The 21,468-nt window shown below is 51.0% G+C and overlaps 1 protein-coding gene across 1 annotated transcript; it reads right to left on the bottom strand.

Annotated features, from left to right (window-relative positions):
* Positions 1–4,870: 4,870 nt before the first annotated feature.
* DUSP5 (dual specificity phosphatase 5) lies at positions 4,871–14,139 on the bottom strand. The gene is made up of 4 exons (XM_031597500.2): positions 13,545–14,139; positions 9,833–9,975; positions 8,059–8,278; positions 4,871–6,392 (listed from the first exon to the last, which is right to left on the bottom strand). Exons 1-4 carry the CDS (start codon positions 13,936–13,938, stop codon positions 5,992–5,994), a joined length of 1,158 nt encoding a protein of 385 aa, XP_031453360.1. The 5' UTR covers positions 13,939–14,139; the 3' UTR covers positions 4,871–5,991.
* Positions 14,140–21,468: the final 7,329 nt, after the last annotated feature.

Below are 21,468 nucleotides of genomic sequence, written 5' to 3'. Positions count from 1 at the left end.
CCATCTGCTCTTCACAGCTGCATTCAGAGATCCCAGCAATGGCTTTAGCACTCTGTAGTGCACTGATTTCTTGTCACTCACCCAGGGCTGCCATCATCCCCTGACCACTCTAGTTGGTCTTAACTAAGTGCAACGTTACAGCCTAAGGAAAAAACAATACTATAGAACAGATGGCCTCCTAACCACAAAAAAAAAAAACAATAAATACCTCATGGTAATAAGACTTTGTGTTTAGGGCATCCTTTGCCCAAAGGTGCACTGCAAACATGTGAAAAAAGCTGTATGCATTTCTCAGGATGAGATCGATATCACTATACCTGATGGAAGGCAGAGACATAAGCCTGCAAGAAAGCTTAGAGAGAAATTCAAGTCCACTCAAGCAGCAAAAGGCTTCTTGCATGAACAGAGCCACAACAGCAAAGATCTGCTTTGTAGCAGCGGAGCAGTAACATTCTCTGCAGGAGAAATGAGCTTTGATGAGGAAAAAACAGCTCTCTGCTACAATCCTTTTATGTGTACCACAGGGATTCTCTTGGTCAGCATGGTCAGTTCAGGTCTCCCTCACTTTGTTTAGGATTTGACAAATAATAACTGTACCAGCAGAGGTGCACAGAGCCAACTACATCACTTGCCCTCTGAAGCCAAGGGCAAAGCCCACATCCAGCCCACAGCGCCTGACCCCTGGGCTGTCTGTTAGCCATAGTAATTGCAACACAAACATTGCCAAGGACATCACGGGTGGAAAGCATCTCTAGGAGATGAACATGCACAGCTCTGCTCTATCCCTGCTAGAAATTTGCTTCTTGTTGGCAAGGCTCTCTGGGCTCAGCTGGATAGCAGCTAATGGTCATGCTGGAATTCATGTCAATTGATTTTCCAGTTAACTTGACTTAACATGACTTGAAGCATTACAGTAGATAGGATATACCCGTTGTCCCAGTTTTAGTCCTGTAGACCTCAATATTCCATTCCAACGAAGTAGCGATTCTAGCTCCAGTAAGAACAAATGGTTCCTTAAAATACAGATTTCAAATGAAAATTCATCTAGGGCTCGATCCAGCACCCTTTGTGTCTGGGAGCCATCCTCCTGCTGCAGTCAATGGACTTCGGAGCAGTGCCTGCAGGCTGCTCATGATGGAGGGGCAATTTAATAAGGAGGGATGACTCACTAGCAACCACTGTCTGCTCTACAAGGGAGTCTCAGAAATGGAGTATCTGTGTGACAGAAATAAGCCCTCATTCATAGGGAGAGAGAGCATGAAAAACTACATGATCGATTCACTTGGAGACTTAAGGCTGATGAATGCTTACTCATGTAAGTAACTTTACTAATGTGAGTAGTTCAGTAAAACCCAGCCTGGAAAATGGCCCTCTTTCCAATTCCAGATTGCCAGAAGCTGCAAACAACAGCCATGGACTTCTATGAGGGAAGCTAGTACTTGAAAAGGTTATCTAGGGGCCATAAATCCTCCTTAATAATAAGAGGAATCTAAAAGAATTGCCAAGCATCCCAGCTCCAGCCACAGAAGCCATTTCTCTCAGTAACCTTTACATTCTTCTCTGCAAGTGTTCATGGCCAGGAGGTGAAGCAGCACCACCGGCAGCAGAAAAATGGACCCGTTTGGTAAGGCTGACAGTCACGGAGATGGCAGAGTGCTTTGCATTTTGAAGCTGAAGTAAACAGATTGAAATGACTCCATAGTTTATAATGCAAACTGTAGAACACAGTAGGACTTTACAACTGAGGCCCTGATGTCAAAGCTTCATTTGATTTTCTCTGATGACTCAACCTATTTCACAAGCTATTTTCATATTCCTTATTTAGAGAACTTACTCATGTCTCGATAAAAGCCTACGGTGTGATAAAGCCAAGGAACCATAATGTGTGGTGCTGGTAACACCTCCCACGCCAAAAAAATCCTACTTCCATATTTATGTGGCTCTTCAAATTGGTTCCTGCCGCTTTCTTCCCAGAGTGAGCTGGCACCGCATCTCCTCTTCAATTAGCACAGAGCTGTGAAAAGTGGAGACGAAGGGTCAGATCCACCCCACCTGCAGCTTCCCCTAATTCAGCCCTATAATGGGGCACATTTGGTCCCCTGACTTCCCTACAAGGCAAGTGTTGTTTTTAACACACAAATACCAATGCCCTGTTCATTCAGGCTTTGTTTCCTGAAAAACTCATCACCAGGAAGGATGAAATTAAGAAGCAGTGCTGACCCAGTGGTGCTCAGGGACTGAACACAGGCACACCAAGTGGGTGATTTTTATTTGAGTGTGATGGGTCAGATTTAAATCCATGCCCCCAGTCCGTGCAGCCAGGAGTTGAGGAGAGCTACATGCAGTGCACTTGGGTACTCGCAAAGCACAGATTCTGCCACAAGATAAATTCTGCTGTTTGGAGAAGTCTTCATAAACAGCACAGGCTGCAAATCCCACCAGCAAACACGTGGACTAAAAGCAGAGACAGGGACACTTGAGGACAACACCCATCCATCCGCCCCCACCCCAGATCTTTTCGCAGTCTGATTTGCCACCACATAAAGATATTTTTTCTTTGTGGCAGGTTTTTGAGAGGTTTGTTTGTCTCAGAGGCAGAGAGGAAAGGCAGCAAAGCAGAGACGGAATGAGCAACAGTGCTGCTCTTTGCAAGCTAGAAAGCTCTGGACTAAAGCTAAGTGGCACAATCATTGTTCAATACATGCCCACACCTGGCTGTGGAGACAGCTCCTGAATGACACCAGAGTACTCAGGACATAAGAGAGCACCATCGGGGCATCAATGGGGCAAGATGAGTGATGTTCACAGCTCAGCACAGCCCTGACCCAGCAGTTCCATGGGCAGCAGTACCCCAAAAAATCCCCTTTGCTGTACTATTTCTTCTCATCTTTTTTGATTCAAGGATCATAAGAGAAGAGCTCAAATCAAAGCTTCACCTGAGGGTACAGCATCTTTCCTTTACGCTTTCTGATGTCTAAAAATCACACTGCTTTGGCATCCCCCAAGTAGCTGTTAGGGCTACTTAGGTCCCTATTTTCCACCAAAACCATCAGCAGTTCATTTCTGAGATCCCTTCTCCTCCTCCAGGCCCAGCTACTAGAGAGGCACAGCCTGTCCTTCAGCTCTAGCACTCCCCATTCACCTGGGGTTGTGTCCACCTGTCTGATCTGAACTCTCACCCCCAGGAGCCACCTGTCCAAAACAGAAGCCCACCAGGGCTACAGTAGCCCTTGGCTCAGCCTGGTGAATTTACCCAGCATTCAACCCACAAAGCACTCTCAGGGGTGCTCTTCTCCCTACACCCTGTGGCAGGATAGCTGCAAAGTGTCCTCAGAGAAGGAACATCCACTGAGCTGGGCATGAGGTCCCACCCTAGCACTGACAAACAGCAAAGGAAATACCAGCAGGAGCACAGGAGGGAACACTTACATAGATGCAGGTCCTTCAGCCTGTAGAGAGAAGATGCAGGTCAGGGCCAAGTAGAGGGGAATCACAGCTGGGCAGAAACACAGACTTCAGGCCCCAGTGCCAGGCACAGCACCTCTGCCTCAGGTTCCTTTCTCCATCTCTACAGAACCCTAGCCGAGCACCTCCCTCTGCCAACAGCATCCACCAACACATCACTACAGTCCAACAGCAAAGCCTCTCTCCATACCCAGCAGCTGCCTTCCCTCTCTGCTAATTGCCTGCCTGCTCCACCTGGCCTGTGAGCTCCTCTAGCTGCTGCACTCAGCTCTGCCAGCAGTGCCCCATTAACTCCTGCCTGTGCTTGGAGCATCACCAGTTTCAGCCTTTAGAAGTAAACTGGTCCTGCTGCAGCCCCTCCAAAGGTGTGTTACAGTGCTTTAGTGAGAGCATTTGATTGCTTTGTTTCTGTCAGGGTTGCTCATGTCATAACCCTTTCTCAAAGCCTTGCACCTCCCTGCTCTGGAGCTCATGCCTTCGTGCTGCAGCTGGCCCTTGGGGTTCCTGAGAACACTTTCCGGAGTTCCCCACGAGGGGCAATTAGATCTTCTAGCAAATGAATTGATCTGCTCTTACTCCATTACATCAGTCACCTCACCTCTTCACATGCAGGCTCTTGTGCTCTAGTTTCCTGAGGACATGCAAATGAAAGCCAAGGCTCTGGTGACAGCTCCTCACCTGCAAGATTTGCTGCCAGAGGATGTTACAAAGGGATTAACCCCACAGGGCACAGATGTCCCTCAGTTTACACAAAGAGCCATCATTCTCAACCAGAAAGCTTAGATGTATGGGTGATAAACATGCTACAGTGGTAAGCCAGAGAGGGGTGAAGAACTTCCAGCTGAGATGAGGTGTGAAATGTCTCAGATGCTGGCCTTCAAGTGCTTTTTTTTTTTTTTTTAATTAATAAAAAATAAAAAACCAGAACATCTCTGATGGCAGGTGAGCACTGCAGGCTGGCTGCCTGCCCTGCCCATGGCATGACAGCAGCAGGTGGCTGGTGGACCTGCACAGCCTTGTCACCCAGCCTGGGGCACAGCATCCCTGCTGCCTGTGCCGGGGCAGGAAGCGGGGGCTGTGCTGACTGCAGGCTTTCGTCTTCAGCGAGACGGCAAATCTTATATAAAAGATGCATGAATCAAAAGAGAAGCGCCTGCCCAGCCGCTGGGAAGTGACGCCACTGTGACTCATGTCATTCTGTTCAAAAAAATCCTCCCCCTCACCTTCTCCCCCCATAGACTTGCACCTTGAGGCCCTTCCCAGCGGTGCTGCCCTCCTCCCACCCCATGCTGCTGTTGTGGGGTGCTCAGCTGGCCTCCCTCAGCACCAGCACTCCTGCAGCTCCGGCTCACTCAAGGATGACAAACACCTTGCTTTTCCTCACAGGTTTTTTTTATTATTATTATTATTTTTTACACTCCATAAAAACTGTTGCAGACTTTCTTTCACATTCACGAGATCTTCTGGAAATTATTGCCGTTTCCCATATGTATTACATATAAAAAAAGATAAAAAGGTCAACAGACAAAAAGGGCAGCTCATTCCGAGCTCCCTGCAGACACAAACTCAACGCAATGAATCCAGATTTCACAGATGAAGGCTGGCTGGAGGTGACCACGCACAAAGCAAGCCACATAACACTGGACAAGACCACTTTACCACACACAACGCGTGTCAGAAATGCTTGGGAAGAGACCAAAAAGCCAAGCTCATCTTATTTTTTGGTGTAAAATCCAGCAGTAACAGTGTCATCTGATGGGAAGTAACTTGATTGAGGGTTGTGGAGACATTCAAGTATTCTAGGGCCATTCTTAAACAACAGATGGGACTATAATAGCTTAGCAGGGTAGCCTGATAGTTTAAATCCCTCGGCTTCAGTTAAAAGCATGCCGAGTACAAAGGCAAGTGCAGGAGTACAGGAAATGTCACACCTGAAGGGATCCATGGTCCTTTTGGTCTCCAGTTACACTGAGGTCGGTACCTGACACCACAGAGCCCAGAACAGGACAGCGGATTTTCACCTGGATGCACAACAGCAGTCAGAGAGCCCTGCTGCCCTGGCACTCTGCTCCCTGAAATAGGGCATGAGCTGGGAGCAAAGCTGGGGCACCACTTCAGGTGCAAGAGGGGCTTCCTGTTTTGTTTTTCCCCCCACTGCTGCTGTTTATTGCTTGAAACTTTAAATAAGGTTCTTCTTAAAAATAAAAAAGGGAAGAAAGTGGGAACTGAGAATACCTGAAATGGATTTCTCATTGCTCCCCAGGAATCTGGAAATACAGTAGTGGCTGCACACTCTGGATAAAAACCTAGAAAAGTACTTCTAAAAAAAAAAACAAAACAAAACCAAAAACACCACACAAAACAACATTGAAAGTTCAGAAAACCTGCCACTTGTGCCTCACAGTCAGTGTATGGGAAGTATCACCCACAAGGACCACCTCAGACTAAGTCAGTGAGGTTCTCTATTGCACGTTCATGAAATATTCTCATTAGGGTCACAGTTGGGCTCTGAGGGCTCCGGAGCGTTCAGCAGGATGAAGAAGCCGTCATAGGGCTGAGCTTCAGTGGATGGACAGGGGAGTGGATGGGCACAGAACTCAGCACTGAGGTAGGGAAGGCGAAACACGAGCCTTCAAAATTTTTGCCTAACGTCAGTTCTTCTGCAAAGAAAGAGGCGGCTTCTGTTTTGCACGAGGCAACGGGAGGGCTGGGGGTGGAAGACAGGATCTCTGACTCATATTGTAGCAACTGTCCCATGAAACCAAAGTTTGGTGAGATCAGGCTCCGGCGCTGCTTGATATAGTCAAAGGCCTCCTCCAGGCGCAGCTTCTTTGTCTTCATGAGGTACGCCATGCAGATGGTGGGAGAGCGCGAAATCCCCGCTTCGCAGTGCACCAGGATCTTGCCCCCTGCTCGTCTGACATAATCTAAGGAACAGAAAGTTGTGTGGACATCAGCTGTTGTTAGCGCTGGAGAAGACTCTGGGATACGTGCCCAGAAGCCAATCCATCAGAAAGGACCCTCTGCTGATGGGTGCCAAGGGGCATGGGGACAGACAGAGGAGGGACGAAACCCACCCCAAGATGAAGCTCAGCCCCAGCTGACATTGTTTCGGGATCTGCGGATCCCAATTATGTCCCACCTCCAGTTTTAGGGAAACGTTTCCCAGGTGCCCGTTTCTCCTCTGCTACAATCTGCTTTTCAGAGTGTTGTGACACATCGGATATCTGGGCAGTACGTGTGTTTGCTATTCCTGCATTTTCACTACCTGTGGCTCAAAGCATCAGCCTTTACCCCATTGGGTATTTCAAAGGCAAGAACTGCAGAGAATTTCCTCTCATCAACTTTGCTAGAAAAACAGGGTTTCCTCTTTAAAATCCAAATCTGTCCTGCTGCTTGGTGGGTTGGCAGCAATCAGCCATACCAGGAGGGACTCTTGGTGGCACCCTTGGGCAGAGTCCCTGGGGCCGTACTACAAAGCACATGAGGACTGCCGGGCAGCTGCTAATTACAGCCTGGCTAAAAGATGCTTGGACTTAAGTCAGGATATAAAAAGCTTATGCAAAGCACCCATTTTACACAACAGGGAGCCTCTGTGGTTACTCACACAACACAACGATTGTTATTAGATTACAGAGAATGTGCTTAAAATAAGCCCTTTCCACACTAAAATGCAGTTCAAAAATAGATGTCCTCTGGTCTCTTGCCTCAAGCAATATGTTCAAGCTCCAATTTATGGAGAAATGCACTGAATGTGGTGCTTGCTGCATGGCACTGGAACAACATAGAGCTGAGCAAGTTATCATTTGCCTGTCTTTGTCTACTGGGGGACTGGTGCCACCAGAACCAGTTATATTTAACCGCTGTACATAAAAAGGAAGACATGGATTTGAGTCACCTCCAGCATCTACACCACACAGTTTTTAAAGAAAGTGAAAACTGAAATCATCCTCAAAATTTTGGGGAAATTTGCAAGTGATTCAACAACTATCAGAAGGGGGTAAGAATGTGACAAACGTGAATTATCATTTCCCTGAAAATTGTGAGAAGTCCTTTACCAGGAAGAGAAAGGTCTTAGAGGGCACTCTTACATCAGATTTGCTTTGTTTTTTTCTATCTGCAGTGTCAAAGAACACAAATTTGGAACTTGCTTTGGAAAGAAAAACAAAGCTGAGTAGCCCACTCGCCTTGTCTGCCTGGTGTCAATCAGAAGGAGGTATTTCCTTCCTCATCCTCCCCAACACCTTGTAAGTGCCTCTTCCTTGCTGAAAACCCCTAGCTGGGGCAGATGTTGATGAATATGTTTAAACTTTTACAGTAACATCTTGGAACACACAAAAAATGCAGCAACATAAGTTTGGTCTCTGAGTTACCCATTATTTCCAGCAGCCCCGTTGGAAATGGCTGGATGTCAGCAAGCACCTCTGTATTTTTGTGCCTTCCCCCCTCTTCCCCCCCCACCTCTCAGCCTCTGACTCATGGCTCTACTGTGAGGGCTTGGACACTGCTGTGGGTACACAGCACTCTTTGAGAAGCCGTTGGCTCCCTTTGGGAAGCTCAGAATGTGGAAAGCTGAGGACCCAGGGCACCTACCAATGAAGTCAATGGCCTCCTGGAAGTGTGAGCTGATGTCTGCCGTGTGACTGTCCTCCACAGGGATCCACTTGTAGCAGTACTGGTCTTGAAAGGACTCGGAGCTCTTCCTGGAGACGTTGAGCAGGGCCGTGATGTGCAGGTTGGCGAGGAACTCGCACTTGGAAGCATGATAGGCACTACCAAGGTAGAGAAAAGGCAAGATTTCCACCGGGCCACCCTGGAAGAGAAGGAGCAAAAACATACAACTCTGCCTTCGCAATGCTGATTTGAATCCTGATGTTGCAGGGAAAAATGCAAGGGAGCATGTGTGGGTGCCTGCTCCTCACCCTCCCGCCTTTCATGATGGCTTTGGACCCCAGCGCTGCTGCCCAGTGAATCACTGCACTGGCACAGCCCACGCAGGAAGCAGCTTTTCATTCTCTCATCCACATCTGCGAGGTACGAAGCTGGAACCAGCCACCTTGTGTGAAGGATGTTTCCAGCCCCTCAGGAGGACCCGAAGTGCTTTCACTGGGAGGCCCAGAGCAGGAGGGGTTCCAGAGTGGGGCTCAGCCCCATAACAGTAAAACCCCTGTGACTGCAGCACTACAGGACTGTGGCAGGGGACACCCCCTCCCCTGCGTCACCAGATAGTCTCCCACTCTACAAGATGTAATCTCAGTTCCTCCTTCCCCAGAATGTGAAAAAACCAGGTGACGACACCGTGAAGAAAAGCCACCGCCTGACAGACGCGGGTGGCAGGTAATTTCCATGATGCACAGTGCTGCTGCCAGCCCTCAGGGGTGAGAAATCATCTTACGAGCCCCCCCCCACTGCCCTGTGCAATTTGTCGGGGACCGCCAGGAGCCACCTGCATCACAGGGCTCACTCTGGGGACGCCCGGAAGCAGCCAGACCGCAGGGTGACATCTGGGGGCACACGTCTTCCTCAGCCCCAGGGGCGGGCGTGGGAGCACGGTGACTTCCGATAGAAACCCCACAGGGCCTCCCAGGGCCACATCTGCCGGAAAGCAGCAGCCCCACACCTCTCCCTGCCCCTTTAGTGTCCCCTGAGAGGGGGCCGCTGTTCACAGCTAGCACTGGAGCTGCCTGGCTGTGTGCTGAATGCACCTTCAGTGCAGTTTTGGGCTGAAGAGGGTTTGTAGCTCCTACTGCTGCCTCACTTTGAAGCCAGCTGGAGGTGATGCTGGCCAGCAGCACAGACAAGGAACTTTAGTGACACGTGGGACAGGGACTGGGACGACCTGCTGGCAGCCTGTGCCAGCATAATGGTCATTGTTACCATGCCCTGTGCCATTGTGTTGGTGAGGCACATGGGATGGCAGCTTGAGTTCCAGAGCTGTTAGCTCCTTTGCCAGCCTCTCTCGAGCCATTTTAGATTGGCTATAAAGAAAATGATTCTTATATTAAGTGTAGTGAAGCACTGGCACAGGCTGCCCTGAGATGTGGTGGTGCCCCATCCTTGGAGACACCCAAGGTCAGACTGGATGGGGCTCTGAGCACCTGATGGAGCTGTAGGTGTCCCTGTTCAGTGCAGAGGAGTTGGACCAGATGGCCTTTAAGAGTCCTTTCAAACAGCTCTATGACTCTCTGATTGCAATGGGCTCTCTGAACAAAACACATCTATTTCTTGCTGCAGGAACAGAGATAACTCTAACCCCACGCACCACAGACTCTTACACGCTCCTGCCTTTGGAGCATGAGACATGAAGCTGGGACAGAAGCACCCAGTGGCACAAGATTGAGGGGGAGGTGGCCCTGGTGACACACACCTGGTCATAGGCAGGCTTGTGGTTGGCACTCTGCTTCTCACAGTGGCTGGTGAGGTTCCTCTCCACGTCGCTCCTCTCCAGGGAAATGAGCTTCCCATCCACGCAGCACTCAGGATATTGCGAATTGAAGGTTTCATAGCCCCCTGGGGAAGGAACGAAAAAAAGAAACACTGATGTTAGCGCTTCTGAAAAGTAGTTTAATTAAAGTGGAGGAGAAATGAGGCTCGGTGCTGGTAATGAAGCGGGACGGTGATGCAGTGCTGTTGCCAGGGTTGGTTAGAAAGCTGTCCCCAGTGATGAAGTGGGGCTGCTTGAGAGGCTTTGGGCACTCAAGGAAAACCTCCAATACTGCTGACAATTATTAACTTGATAAAAACTGGTGGGTAGAGATGAAAACCGTTAGTGCACGTAGGTCTGTTGAGTCCAGCAAACATTAACCTCTGTACAGCAGGGACTGAGCTCCCTCCTCCAGTCACACACACACTACTGCCAGTGCTGGAGGGAGAGCTCTGCAGAATTCATCCCAAACCCGCCCTCACTGCGTGCACTGGGACAGCCCAAGAAATACTGTATTTGCATTCCTAAACAGACACGGGCACAAGAAGAGAACGCTTGAGATCACATCATTAATCACAACACGAGACAGCAAATTAATGAAGACAGTCCCACTGAAACCAATCCGTTGAATAACCACTATAAAATCTAATGAAATCCTGTGACAGCGTTTGACAACTGAATGGCCCCACATGAGTGATTCTGCATGGTTAAGTACTGCCTTCGTTACATTCAGCACGCTGCTAATGAAAAGGAATTAATCCTATTATTACACCGTTACTCAAAGTTTGTCCTCAGCTAAACGGTTGCCTATTTCCAAGCTAAGCATACGCTCACCAAACTGAACGTGAACACGTCAGGTAGCAGAAACAGCCTGGAAATGTCAGCTGTGCCCACCACCTGTGATTTTTCAGAGAGAAAACGAATCGTCAGAGAGCTCTTCTACAGGAAAATTCAATAACCCTTTGGAGCGTGACCGCCAGGTAAACAGGGCTGTGCAAGCAAGGCCTGCGGTGTGATTCATTAATCCACCACCGCTTCGCCCTGATAAGCGGTGCCGTCGTGCGCCCCGATCGGGGCCTGGTTTCGCAACAAAGGAAGCTCTGTGCACCCACAGCCCCGCTGCCCACTGCCTCCACCTCTGACACCGCACACCGGTGTCTCATATGCGTGTGATGTTTGGGCAGACGTGTGCTCAATCTGATGACGTGCTGCTGTCACCCACTCAGTCTCGCTGTGGGGTCCTTGTGTCGCAAGAGCACAGCACGACTCGAAGCCCACTAGGTGCAATGAAAAGCTGTTTTCCATGCTGGGGGCACGAGGGCGGCTTTGCATGGAGCTGGCACTCACACCACCCACACCTTCCCTCCCATGACCCCAGCCAAACTCAACCAGCACAGGTTGAGCAGCAGCGTGACTGTGAAGAACATGAAGGGGGCTGATGAAGTGATAGCCATCGTGGTGGAAGAGCCAACAAACACAAGAAACTCTCCCGACTGCCTAATCCCAAACTGCCTTCCCACACAGCGGGCTTCTAAATTCTGATGTTTTGCATGGCTGACCTTATCTTCCCACTGCCCCCGGCCACTGCCTTCACATAGGAAAAATACATTCAGGCCATAGGAGTAGCCTTTATCCCTGTTTACACCCTGTGCTGTTTTTGCTTTTGAATGAACACAAATGTGTGTGAGCCAAGTCAGCATGTGTGTTCCCCATGTCTCTGGGGCAGCAGAGCATGCGGCCACTGAACAGTTAATTGCAAGCCTCAGGGATCAGGATATTTGCAGGCCGCTCTGATGGTGAGTCATCCTCTCATCCCCTCCTCCAGCAATCTCTTCTTCCCCTCTCCTCTCAACCTAGCTTCCCTGAGGTCATCTCTGCAAATACTCCATTGCTCATCGCAGGGAGTGGGGCTGCGCTTTCATTTTTAATCAATAAGTAACAGAATCCCTGTCAACACCAAGGAACCATACACTGTTTTATCTTTCTGTGAGCCCTTCTTCCCCCACCACACGATCCCTCGCCCTTCTGGGGCTGAGCTGACCCATGGCGAGCACTCTGTGGTACAGAGGTCAAACACACACACACCAGGCAGCACAGCCACTGCTAGGAGGCCGAGAGGTCCCTATTTTCTGCACAGCACCCGCTGCTGCAGGGTGATTTATGTCCCCGGTGTCACCTTATGTCCCCACACCACCACAGCTTCCTGGGGGTCTGCAGCCACGGTGAATCAGCAGCTCCGGCAATGAGTCACACCAGAGCTGTGGGCTGCTGGTCCTGAGACCCAGAACACTTTGTAGAGAGGTGAGAGGGGAAACTGTGCTCTGCTGGAGGGAAATCTTTTCAGCCTCGTGTTAGTAGGCTTTCAAGAAAGAGGCTTTGCAATACACAAAAGATGTAAAGTGGAGCCTACATCAACACTCCACCCCATACAAAATGCCCACAGTCACCACTTCAAAGTGGGGAGCTAGGACATAGGAGGGAAAGACCATCCTGTGGCTCAGCCAACAGGGTGGGAGCTTAATTCAGCTCCTGGATTGCCACACACTTCCCAGAGTAATCCTGGAGATGTTTCCTCACCCCTGTTTTAATGGGGTCCCATAGGATTTTGCCCAGCCCCCAACACTACAAGCATCCCTGCCCTGGAACAGCAGAATTGGTGCCTGCAGGGGTGCAGCATGAGGGTGACTGGGCAGTGCCAGGGTGGTGGAAAACCACCCCACATCTCCCTCCTGCTTGGTACCAGGCCCCCCATGTTGGAGTTGCCTCTGCCTGGTGGTGAAGCCCTCTGGGCTATCTTCACCATAGGAAGCACAAACTGGGTGGAAAAATTGAAGTAGAAATCCTACTAGGATGAAAGGCTTAATAAAAATCCACAACAGAATTTAAGAACTATCACTAGACTTTCTCCTCCAGCCGCGATCTCCCACTGCCCCCGGACTATTTGGGGGATCTTTGGGAATCCTTTCGGCGCTTCCCGATCGGCACCGCGCTGCGAGGGGATGGGGGAGGGCCGGCATACAGAGAGGGCAAAAGGACAAAGGCGCTGCCGGGCGAAACGGAGCGGGGGACGGGAGAAAGGGCAGGCTGCTGGTTTTTATTGTTTTATTACCCCCGAGTTACACGGAAGGAAAACAAAAACCGCAATCAGAAGGCTGTAAAGCACGTGAGGAAGGCGGTGTTCGCACCCCCCGATGAACCCCGCAGTTGCGGCTCTGGCTTTCCCCTGCCTGCCCCGGGGAGGCACAGCCCCAACACCCCCGGACGAAGGATCGGCCCCCGGTACTGGGCTACGAGCTGCGGCCCCGGTGTTGCTTCCCATGCAGAATGGCCGAGCGGCTCTTGGGACTGGGTTGGCTCCCCAGGCAGCCCCGCTCCCTCGATACCAACTTTTATCCTCCTTCCCTGATGTTTTTCGCTTTCCATCCTCCTCTTAAACGCGGGCGGGGGTGAGCGGAAAGGCATCTGGGCTCAGCCCGCAGAGCCTATCCGGGATTTATCTCCAGTGGGTGGAAAAGAAATGAAATCCCGGCGTTACCTCCCCGCCCCGCACCTATAAGCAGTTTAACACCGCGAGTGGGGAAAGGGCCGCTTCCCGGAGGGCGCCAGGGCTTCGATTCCCTATATCCCCCATTGCGGCCCCCCGCCGCCCCCTCACCTTTCAGGAAGCAGACCCTGGCCCCGGCCTCGGGCAGGCTGGAGAGCAGCGCGTTGAGGACGATCTGCGCCGTGCTGTCTTTCTTCAGCTTCTGCCAGTGCCCCGTGCCCTGGTCCAGCACCACGACGGCCGCCAGACGGGCCGCCCCCGTCGCCCCCTCGGAGCCCAGCAGCAGCCGCGAGCGGGCGGCCGCGTCGGGGACCACGAAGTGGAGCGGCACTGCCCCGCCGCGGGCCCTCCGCATCACCACCGAGTTGAGGTTGACGTTGAGGGAGCCCCGGAGGCAGGAGGCCGAGTAGGACAGGTAGGGGCGGCAGTCCAGCACCAGGCAGCGGGAGGGCTCCTTCCGCAGGAGCTTCCGCAGCTGCCGGCAGTCGAGGGAGGTGACTTTCATAGCGGCCGCAGCGTGAGCCCCTCCGCGGCGGGGCTGTCCGGGACGGGAGAGCGGCCCGAGGGTTACCGGTGCTGGCACGAGAGCCGCAGGGCCGCTACGCGTGGACGGGACGGGGCGGGAGGGATAGAGGCACCGCGCCGAGCCCGAGCAGGGAATCCCAGCCGCCGCCAGCGGGCATTTATATGAATGGGAGGCCGGGCTGTGACGACACTGCCCATATAAGGGGAGTGACGCACCCGCCTTCCAAATATGGGCATCTCCCGCCCCGCGCTCCGCCCCCCGGCGGGGTTCCCCTCCCCTGCTCTCCCCTCCCCGCAGCGGTCGGCGTTAGTCAGTTCGGGAGGCAGAGGAAGCTGAAAAACGCCGCAAAAATTCTCCAGTCATCGGCCTGAGCCTCACCCCGTCATCGGCATCATCGCCTCCCCCTCCTCAGCTGTGATTGAGAGCCGGAGGGGGGTGAGGAGGAGGAGGAAGGGGGGGGAAGGAGGAGGAAGGAGGGCAGCGCTGGGGCAGCTTTCTCTCACCGGGCTGTACTGGGTTTCAGTTCCCTTTATTCTCCCCCCCGCTATATATGTCACCGCCAGCAAGGACCCATCGGGGCTGCAGCCCGGCAGCAAAGCAGGAGGCAGCTCTGGACAAGGTGGGAAGTGCTGCTGTGGAATGAATGAATGGCAAAAAGGGGATGAATGGGAACGGAGTCAGGGTGTCTGTTTGGGGATCTGATGTCCCCTTGCTTGTAGCAAAGGTGTCATCTGCAGGAGTGTGACCCGAGGAAGAGTAATGCAGCAGAGCACAACCTGCTGCTGTGGCCCGAGGTCATAACTCTGATACACGGAATTAGGAAATTCAGCACTTTCCCTTTTCTCATAGATGAGTTTTATGAAGTAATCAAAAAGAGAAGTGGCAATCCCTGGAAGCAGTCAGGCAAAAGGCTGCGCTCCAGCCAAGCTCATGGCAGCCAGGCAAGGTCGCAGTGGAGCCATCCAGGAGCAGCACGCTGTTATTATTCTGATGCTGCCCCGAAATATGCTCACCTCCACCACGGGCAGGAAGTGCCACCCTGCCCCAAACTGCCTGCAGCAGCAACACAGATGCATGAAGGAGACTGCACAAGGAAAAACACTCGAGCTGACGGGAAGCAAAGCCACGAGCAGTTTTGAAGCACCTCCACTTCTTCCTCTTTCAAACCCCTGCGTCCCCCAGCTGGGCCCTCCTAACCCAACCCCTCTGCTCTACATCAGTGGGTGTCAGATGGAACAACACCGGACAGCTGGTGGGTGGTTGCAGGTGTTGGTTCCAGTGTGGGTGCTGCTCTCACCGTGGCCCCACGCCATCCCCTCCGTGCTCACCCTATGATTAATAGCTGGGGGCTTCTGCTCCCGGTCATGCAGGAAGAACCTCCGGCACAGAGTGAGCACAGCCTACTTCCTGCCCTCAGCCCTGCTCCTTCCACCCCGACAGAAAACCAGTCCCACTCCCCTCGGCTCCCCTAGTACAGCCCAGCTGCTCAGTGGTCCCGGTGCATGGAGGGGCTGTGGGCAATGCGAATGCTTCTCCCTCTCTGGAGGACAGAGGGGGCTGGCACGGTGGCAGTGAGCATCATTTCCTCCCAGAAAACCCCAGCGACACAGGAAGGGGTGGGAGGGAAAGATTCTTTCCCCAGCCCTGGTCTGAAGGAGGGGGCAAATGTTAGAGCTCAGAAACTCAACTCCCTGGGGAAGAGCTCTGGTGTTGGACCTGAAATGACAACGGGGTGTATGTGTATCGCGGGATGTGACCTGCAGCTGACCTTCCTCCCTTCTCACACCTAACACTGAGCCTCCAAACAACCACCTTTCAGCAGATTATAGCTTAGCTTTGCTTTTGTTTCTTAATGGAGTGAGTCATGCCCACCTTTTTATTAGAAGAAAATAAGCAGGCGAACAGCAGCAGTGTGACGCTTCCTCCTGCAGCAGGGTGCTGGATGCCCGGCCCCTGACTCCTGGCCTGCCACCTCCATGGTTCTGTGTGCTTGGGGATGGAGAGCCAGAGAGGGCTGCTGCTGTGGGTGTGCAAGCAGCCATGGGGCTGCACATGGACACAGACTTGTTTCCCTGCTGGATGTGTCCTTTAGTTTGACAGGTGTTTCCAGCACGAAAGGGGAAAGTGCAGCATCTTATATATGGAGAGCACTGAGCTGTTCAGCTGCCTCTGCCCTAGCCAGGGAACTCCCACCTCCCTGCAGCACTTGCAGAATCATAAAAGCTGGAAAAGACCACTGAGATCATCTAGTCCAACCATTGATCCATCATCACCATGCCACTCGACATCATTCTCCCTGCTCCTCCTCCCACTTCCCTTTGGTAATCTCCCAGGCTCCTTTGTCCTTTGTCTCGGGCTTTTATCGGGGCTTTCAGATCCACTGGCCCTTTCCTTTTCTTTCAGGCTGTATTTCCCCTAACCCAGCTCATTCTTCCTCCTGCACCTCCCGCAGACCCATTGTTGCTGCCCACTGTGGTGTGTGGGACTTTGCTCAGCCTGGGGCAGAAGCAGCTCCCCCACCCCCCCAGGTGGAATTACCCACCCGTGGAGCAGCATCCATTCAGTGGGCATCACTGAAGAGCAAAATGTTGCCTTTCTGGGAAGACTACCATTCAAAAGGGCGCTTAGGCAAATAAGTGAATGCTGTTTGGAAACAAGAGACAGGATCAGTCAGGTCCATAGGGCTTGAGTTGCTGATGCCAAGACCCTGTGCTGGGTGCTGGGTGCATGCCCTACAAACCACAGTGCTAATCCCAAGCCACAGCAAAAGGGAGATGAAGCCTAAGGAAGCCCAGGGAAAGGCAGATCAATTGTCCCCTAGGGGATCTGCCAGGGAGGTGATACAGAGGAAGCACCCCATATGTCACTGTGTCTTAATCTGGGGCTCGAGGTGCACCACATCCCTCCTGAGGCATAACACTGTACTCATCCTCCAGGTGGTTGTGAAGTGCAAGACATTCTTTGGATGAACAAAGCATAGTACGAGGTGACAGAGAGGATGTGTTGGCATTTCTGTGCTGTTACTAAGTTTCCCATAACATCACTTTCTAATTTGGAGCGGCTGATGTCAAAATGCTCACGGCACAAGCAGTGAGAGAAGTGTATGCTGATGCCAACCCAAACCATTCTGTGATTCTAGGACACTACATGGCAGCTGGAGCCGGGTGAAGCCATCCCCGTGGCTGGGGACGGCTGAGCAATGCCAACAGGAGCTGCAACGCTGCGATTGCATTGGTGACACAATTTGCTCAGCAGTGCTAAATTCCAACCGAACAGATTGGATCATGAACTAATCCATCCCAGTACAAATTTGTCCCAATCACGACAGAATAACCCATGGTCAAATCTAATTCTGGAAGGTGAAATGTGCTACCAGATACAGACTGTGCTGCGTGGCAATCATCCCCCTCACCTTCTGGCACCATAGATGTGATCTGTTGTTGAACTGGAACCCTTTTTTTTCTCCAGAGAAGAAGTGAAAAAACTAGTAAGTGATAGGGCATTTTCAATAAAAATAGCTCATTAGATAATGGAAATGCATGCCACAAGCCACTCATTTTGGAAGAACAAACTGGATTTCAGTGTTCTGCAGCCCCAGCATCTCTCAGAGCTGTTTTACATTCCCAGCTCTGCTGCCACAGAACAGAACTGGGATGAACAGTGCATGGTCTGAATGGGAGTAGTCTGCACTCAGCACTTCTGAAAACCAGGCTAGCAGTGAATGTCAGCCTTATGTCTGCTTTCTACCTGACTCATGCCTACGTGACTCCCCTGGCTGCTGTGAGCTGCTGTCAGCAGCCACTGCCACGGTGCAGGAGGAACACACAGAGCCTCACATCACCAGCTCTCTGCACATCAAGGCTGATTTTCTCTACTCGCCTTCCACAGCCACGATGCTTCTGAGCTATAATGATGAGCACTTGCAGTTATGAGTGTAAAGATCTTCCTTTTTGCAGACATCCCTGGGGTAGCTGCATGGAAAACTATTTCTGTAGTTAGCTGTCTTTAGTGTGAGACAAAGCCCTTTTGTTCTTTTATCAACTTGCCAGTTCTCATTTGTTCTTTCCTCTTCCTGTTGCTGTTTCCCTGCACGCATTTCTCGCCTTCTTGTCCCCTCTCTTCCCTTGCCCTGCATGTTTCCCAGGAGCCTCTTCCAGCCCCCTGCCCATGGCCATCACACGCCTGGCTGGGCTCTGACCCACCTCTGCTGCTGCTCCTTCCCATCTGCCCCATCCACCAGTGCAGCACATCCCCATCCTCGTGTGGTTACTGCCTCCTCAGACTGCAGGGAGCCATCAAATGTCTCAAGATTTTCTTATATGGGCAGTTTAATTGACTGTTTGGACAAACATATCTTGGAGAAACACTGGTTGCTTTGGTCCAGATCTTCTGCAAGCTAATCTTATCATCACTAAATCTGATTCTCTCTGCCTTGGTCTTTCTGACTGACTCATTTCTTAAGCACCAGGTTGTTGCCTGGAGGGTATAATCACGTAAATATAATCCACCACACAGTGTGTTACTATGCCCACTCCACTGAGAATGAGTACAGCTCCCGAGCACAGAAATGACTTTTTAAGCTCAAAATGGAGCAGCTCATGTTTTTAGCTTAGAATGTTTTGGAGTCATTTCAGTGGGCTACACGGATATAAACAAACAAAATCATCACACGCGGTAAAAAAAATATTACACCTCATTTGTCCATAGCATTGCAAGAAGCAGAAGAAGAAAAACAAACCCAAGGCAGCTGCACAGTTTGTTGTAATCTTCACAGAATCATAGAAATGTTGGGTTAGAAATGACCTTAAAGCCCACCCAGCTCCAACCCTGTGCCACCCACCACATCAGGCCCCCATCCAACCTGGCCATGGGCACCTCCAGGGATGGGGTTGGCACTTTTCCTGCATGTCCATCCCTCTGAAGTCACACTGTGACTACTTTGATTGTTGCTTTCCTCCACTGACATCAAAACATCCACAGAAGGGGAAAAAAAGTGTTTCGATTTTTTTCTTTCCAAAATAATCCTAATGAAATGAACTAGTAAAAAGAGAGGAAATAATTTACATCTCATGCTCATTTCTCCTAGGCTCCCGCTTGCTTAGCCTCATTTAAACTTTGTATCAGCTTATGACATCCGGTGAAAGTACACTACAGCTTATTAAAATTTAAAGCTGTTACTCCAAGGGAAAACACTGAAAGCTCTTTGATGGATTAGCCAAGCCGGCAGGATGTGGCTTCCATGTTGTATCATTTTGATGGCACAGCTCACTTGGGCATCTTTATGAAATATAGCTTCCCCATTGCTTTCAGTTTGCTACAGATCTTGTTCTGCTGTGTTCCACTCCAGAACTGCAGACATTTTACAGCAAATTAGGAGGGTATCACATGCTAACTCTATAAAATACAGAACTCTATTTAAGCTGAAGTAAATGTGGAAGTAAAAAATAACATACGGCATTCATTTAAGACAAGATGAGTAAAACATCCGAATGATACCATAGAATCACAGAATTATAGAAATCTTAAGGTTGGAAGAGACCACTAAGGTCAGCCAGTCCAACCATCAGCCTACCCACACCATGCCCACTGACCACGTCCCTCAGTGCCACATCTCCATGTTTCCTGAACCCAGGAAAGGTGACCCCTCCCTCCCTGTGCAGCCTGTGCCAGTGCCTCACTGCTCTTTTTGAGAAGAAATCATTCCTAATGTCCAAACCAAACATCCCCTGGTGCAAATTCAGGCCATTATCCCTTGTCCCATCACTAGTCACTTGAGAAAAGAGGCTGACCCTCAGTTTGTTGCAACCTCCTTCCAGGTAGTTGTAGAGAACAATGCATTTGCTCCCATAAGAAGGGCGGGCTGAGAGACCCACAGGAACCCAAGGAGCAGCGAATGGGACCAGTACCATCACACGTGCAGGGGTGCAGAGCAGCACCTTGCTTCTCTCAAATCAAGTTCCCAGTGCAGTGCTGCTCATAGGATGAGGCTTTGCTACAGTTTCCTATTACTCATACATTTAGGTGGAAGCCTCTCCCTAATTCTTCCCAAAGTCCACTTGGGAAACACACCTGGATGGAGAGCTCTCATGGGGAAGGATCTCTGGGCCCCTCCTCAGCCCGTGGCTACCAGCCCTGACAACATCAATTCCCTTGCACTCCTTGAATCACTGACAGCTTTTGATTGTTTATAATGCACCTCTTATCTACCAGAAAATTGAAAAGCTCTTTGCTTGGACTGATTTGGAAAAATCTTGTTTACCTGAGCTCAGGCACAAAGCAGCTTTGCCATTAGGAGCATTTCCACCTGGAGAGATCAATCCCAGAGAAACCCGTCACTGCACTGCCATGGTATGCCTGTCATACTGCTCTTCTTCAATCCTCACAACCCTGGGAACAGACTAAGAGCTCCTACAGCTTTCCTGGGAGTAAAACACATGTTATAACAGAGCTGTGCCTGGTACTGCACCTGGTTGTTAACTCATGGTGACAGGACCCCCTGGCCTACTCTTACGTGGGTTGCACAGCCTTCTCCATCACAGGTTTCCTGCCCAAAAACACCCACAAAGTGGAAGGGACAAAGCTTCCTGGGGTTCCCCTTCATGCTGTGGGAAGACAAAAGGAACAGAGTGTTGTAGTGCAGCAGCAGGATGACAGTCACAGCTGGGAGCGTGCTTCCCATATGCTGGCACCATATGGTGACTGCCATGTCACGAGGTCAGCATGCCTATGCACTTTCTGTAAATGTGTTTAAAGAGGAGAGAAACCACAGGAGAGCTGTTTGTGCATGTTGGCAGTACCCCACAGTAATTACCAAGGGCAGGCAATGTGTCTGCTCCCCACTCCCACCTTGGTTTCCAAAGGTCTCCCATCTCAGGGACCCAGAGCTCTTACAGGGCTGCGAGCAGAGGTGCAAGAACTCTGGCATGAAACAAGCATTTCACTCTTGGCTTTCCTCAAAATGACCCAGGGAGGACTGTTGTTCCCAGAGAGTTCAGTGCTATCATCTCATGTTTCAGAGCCCTTCACCTGCAGCAGGTTGGGATCCTTCCCTACAAGAAGTACTCACATTTGTGAGTAGGCAGCAGGGATTGGTGTGGGGAGGTACTGGAAGCACGACCCCTGGTTGCAGGCTGGCCCTGAACAACAGGGCATTGTCCCTGTTTGCAGGAAAACCAGCCCCATGTTGCAGAGCAGGACAAAGGTTCGATTTTGCTCTGCAAAGGAGCTGGAAGCCAGGAAGGGGCCTGGGGCTGCACAGCCACGCTCCCAGCTTGGTATACATGGGATGCATGCAGCAGGCTCTGGGTGATGGGGGAAGACCTGTGGGACACACCAATGAGCTCAGGGACAGCGTGGTGTGGGTGGCATACTTCTCATGGGGTGAGTCACAGAATGGCATTGGATGCTCTGGAGCCACGTATGAAAGCACCCGTTTGGGGTTATTAACACTGAAGTTAAAGCCTTCCACAACAGTGGAAAACAAACAGTTGAAATTAAGATGATAAAGGA

Source organism: Phasianus colchicus, chromosome 8 (genome assembly GCF_987193195.1).
Source record: "Phasianus colchicus chromosome 8, bPhaCol1.hap1.1, whole genome shotgun sequence".
Classification (NCBI taxonomy): domain Eukaryota; kingdom Metazoa; phylum Chordata; class Aves; order Galliformes; family Phasianidae; genus Phasianus; species Phasianus colchicus.
Note: the sequence above shows the minus strand (reverse complement) of the source record. Positions and strands in the feature narration are given on the sequence as shown.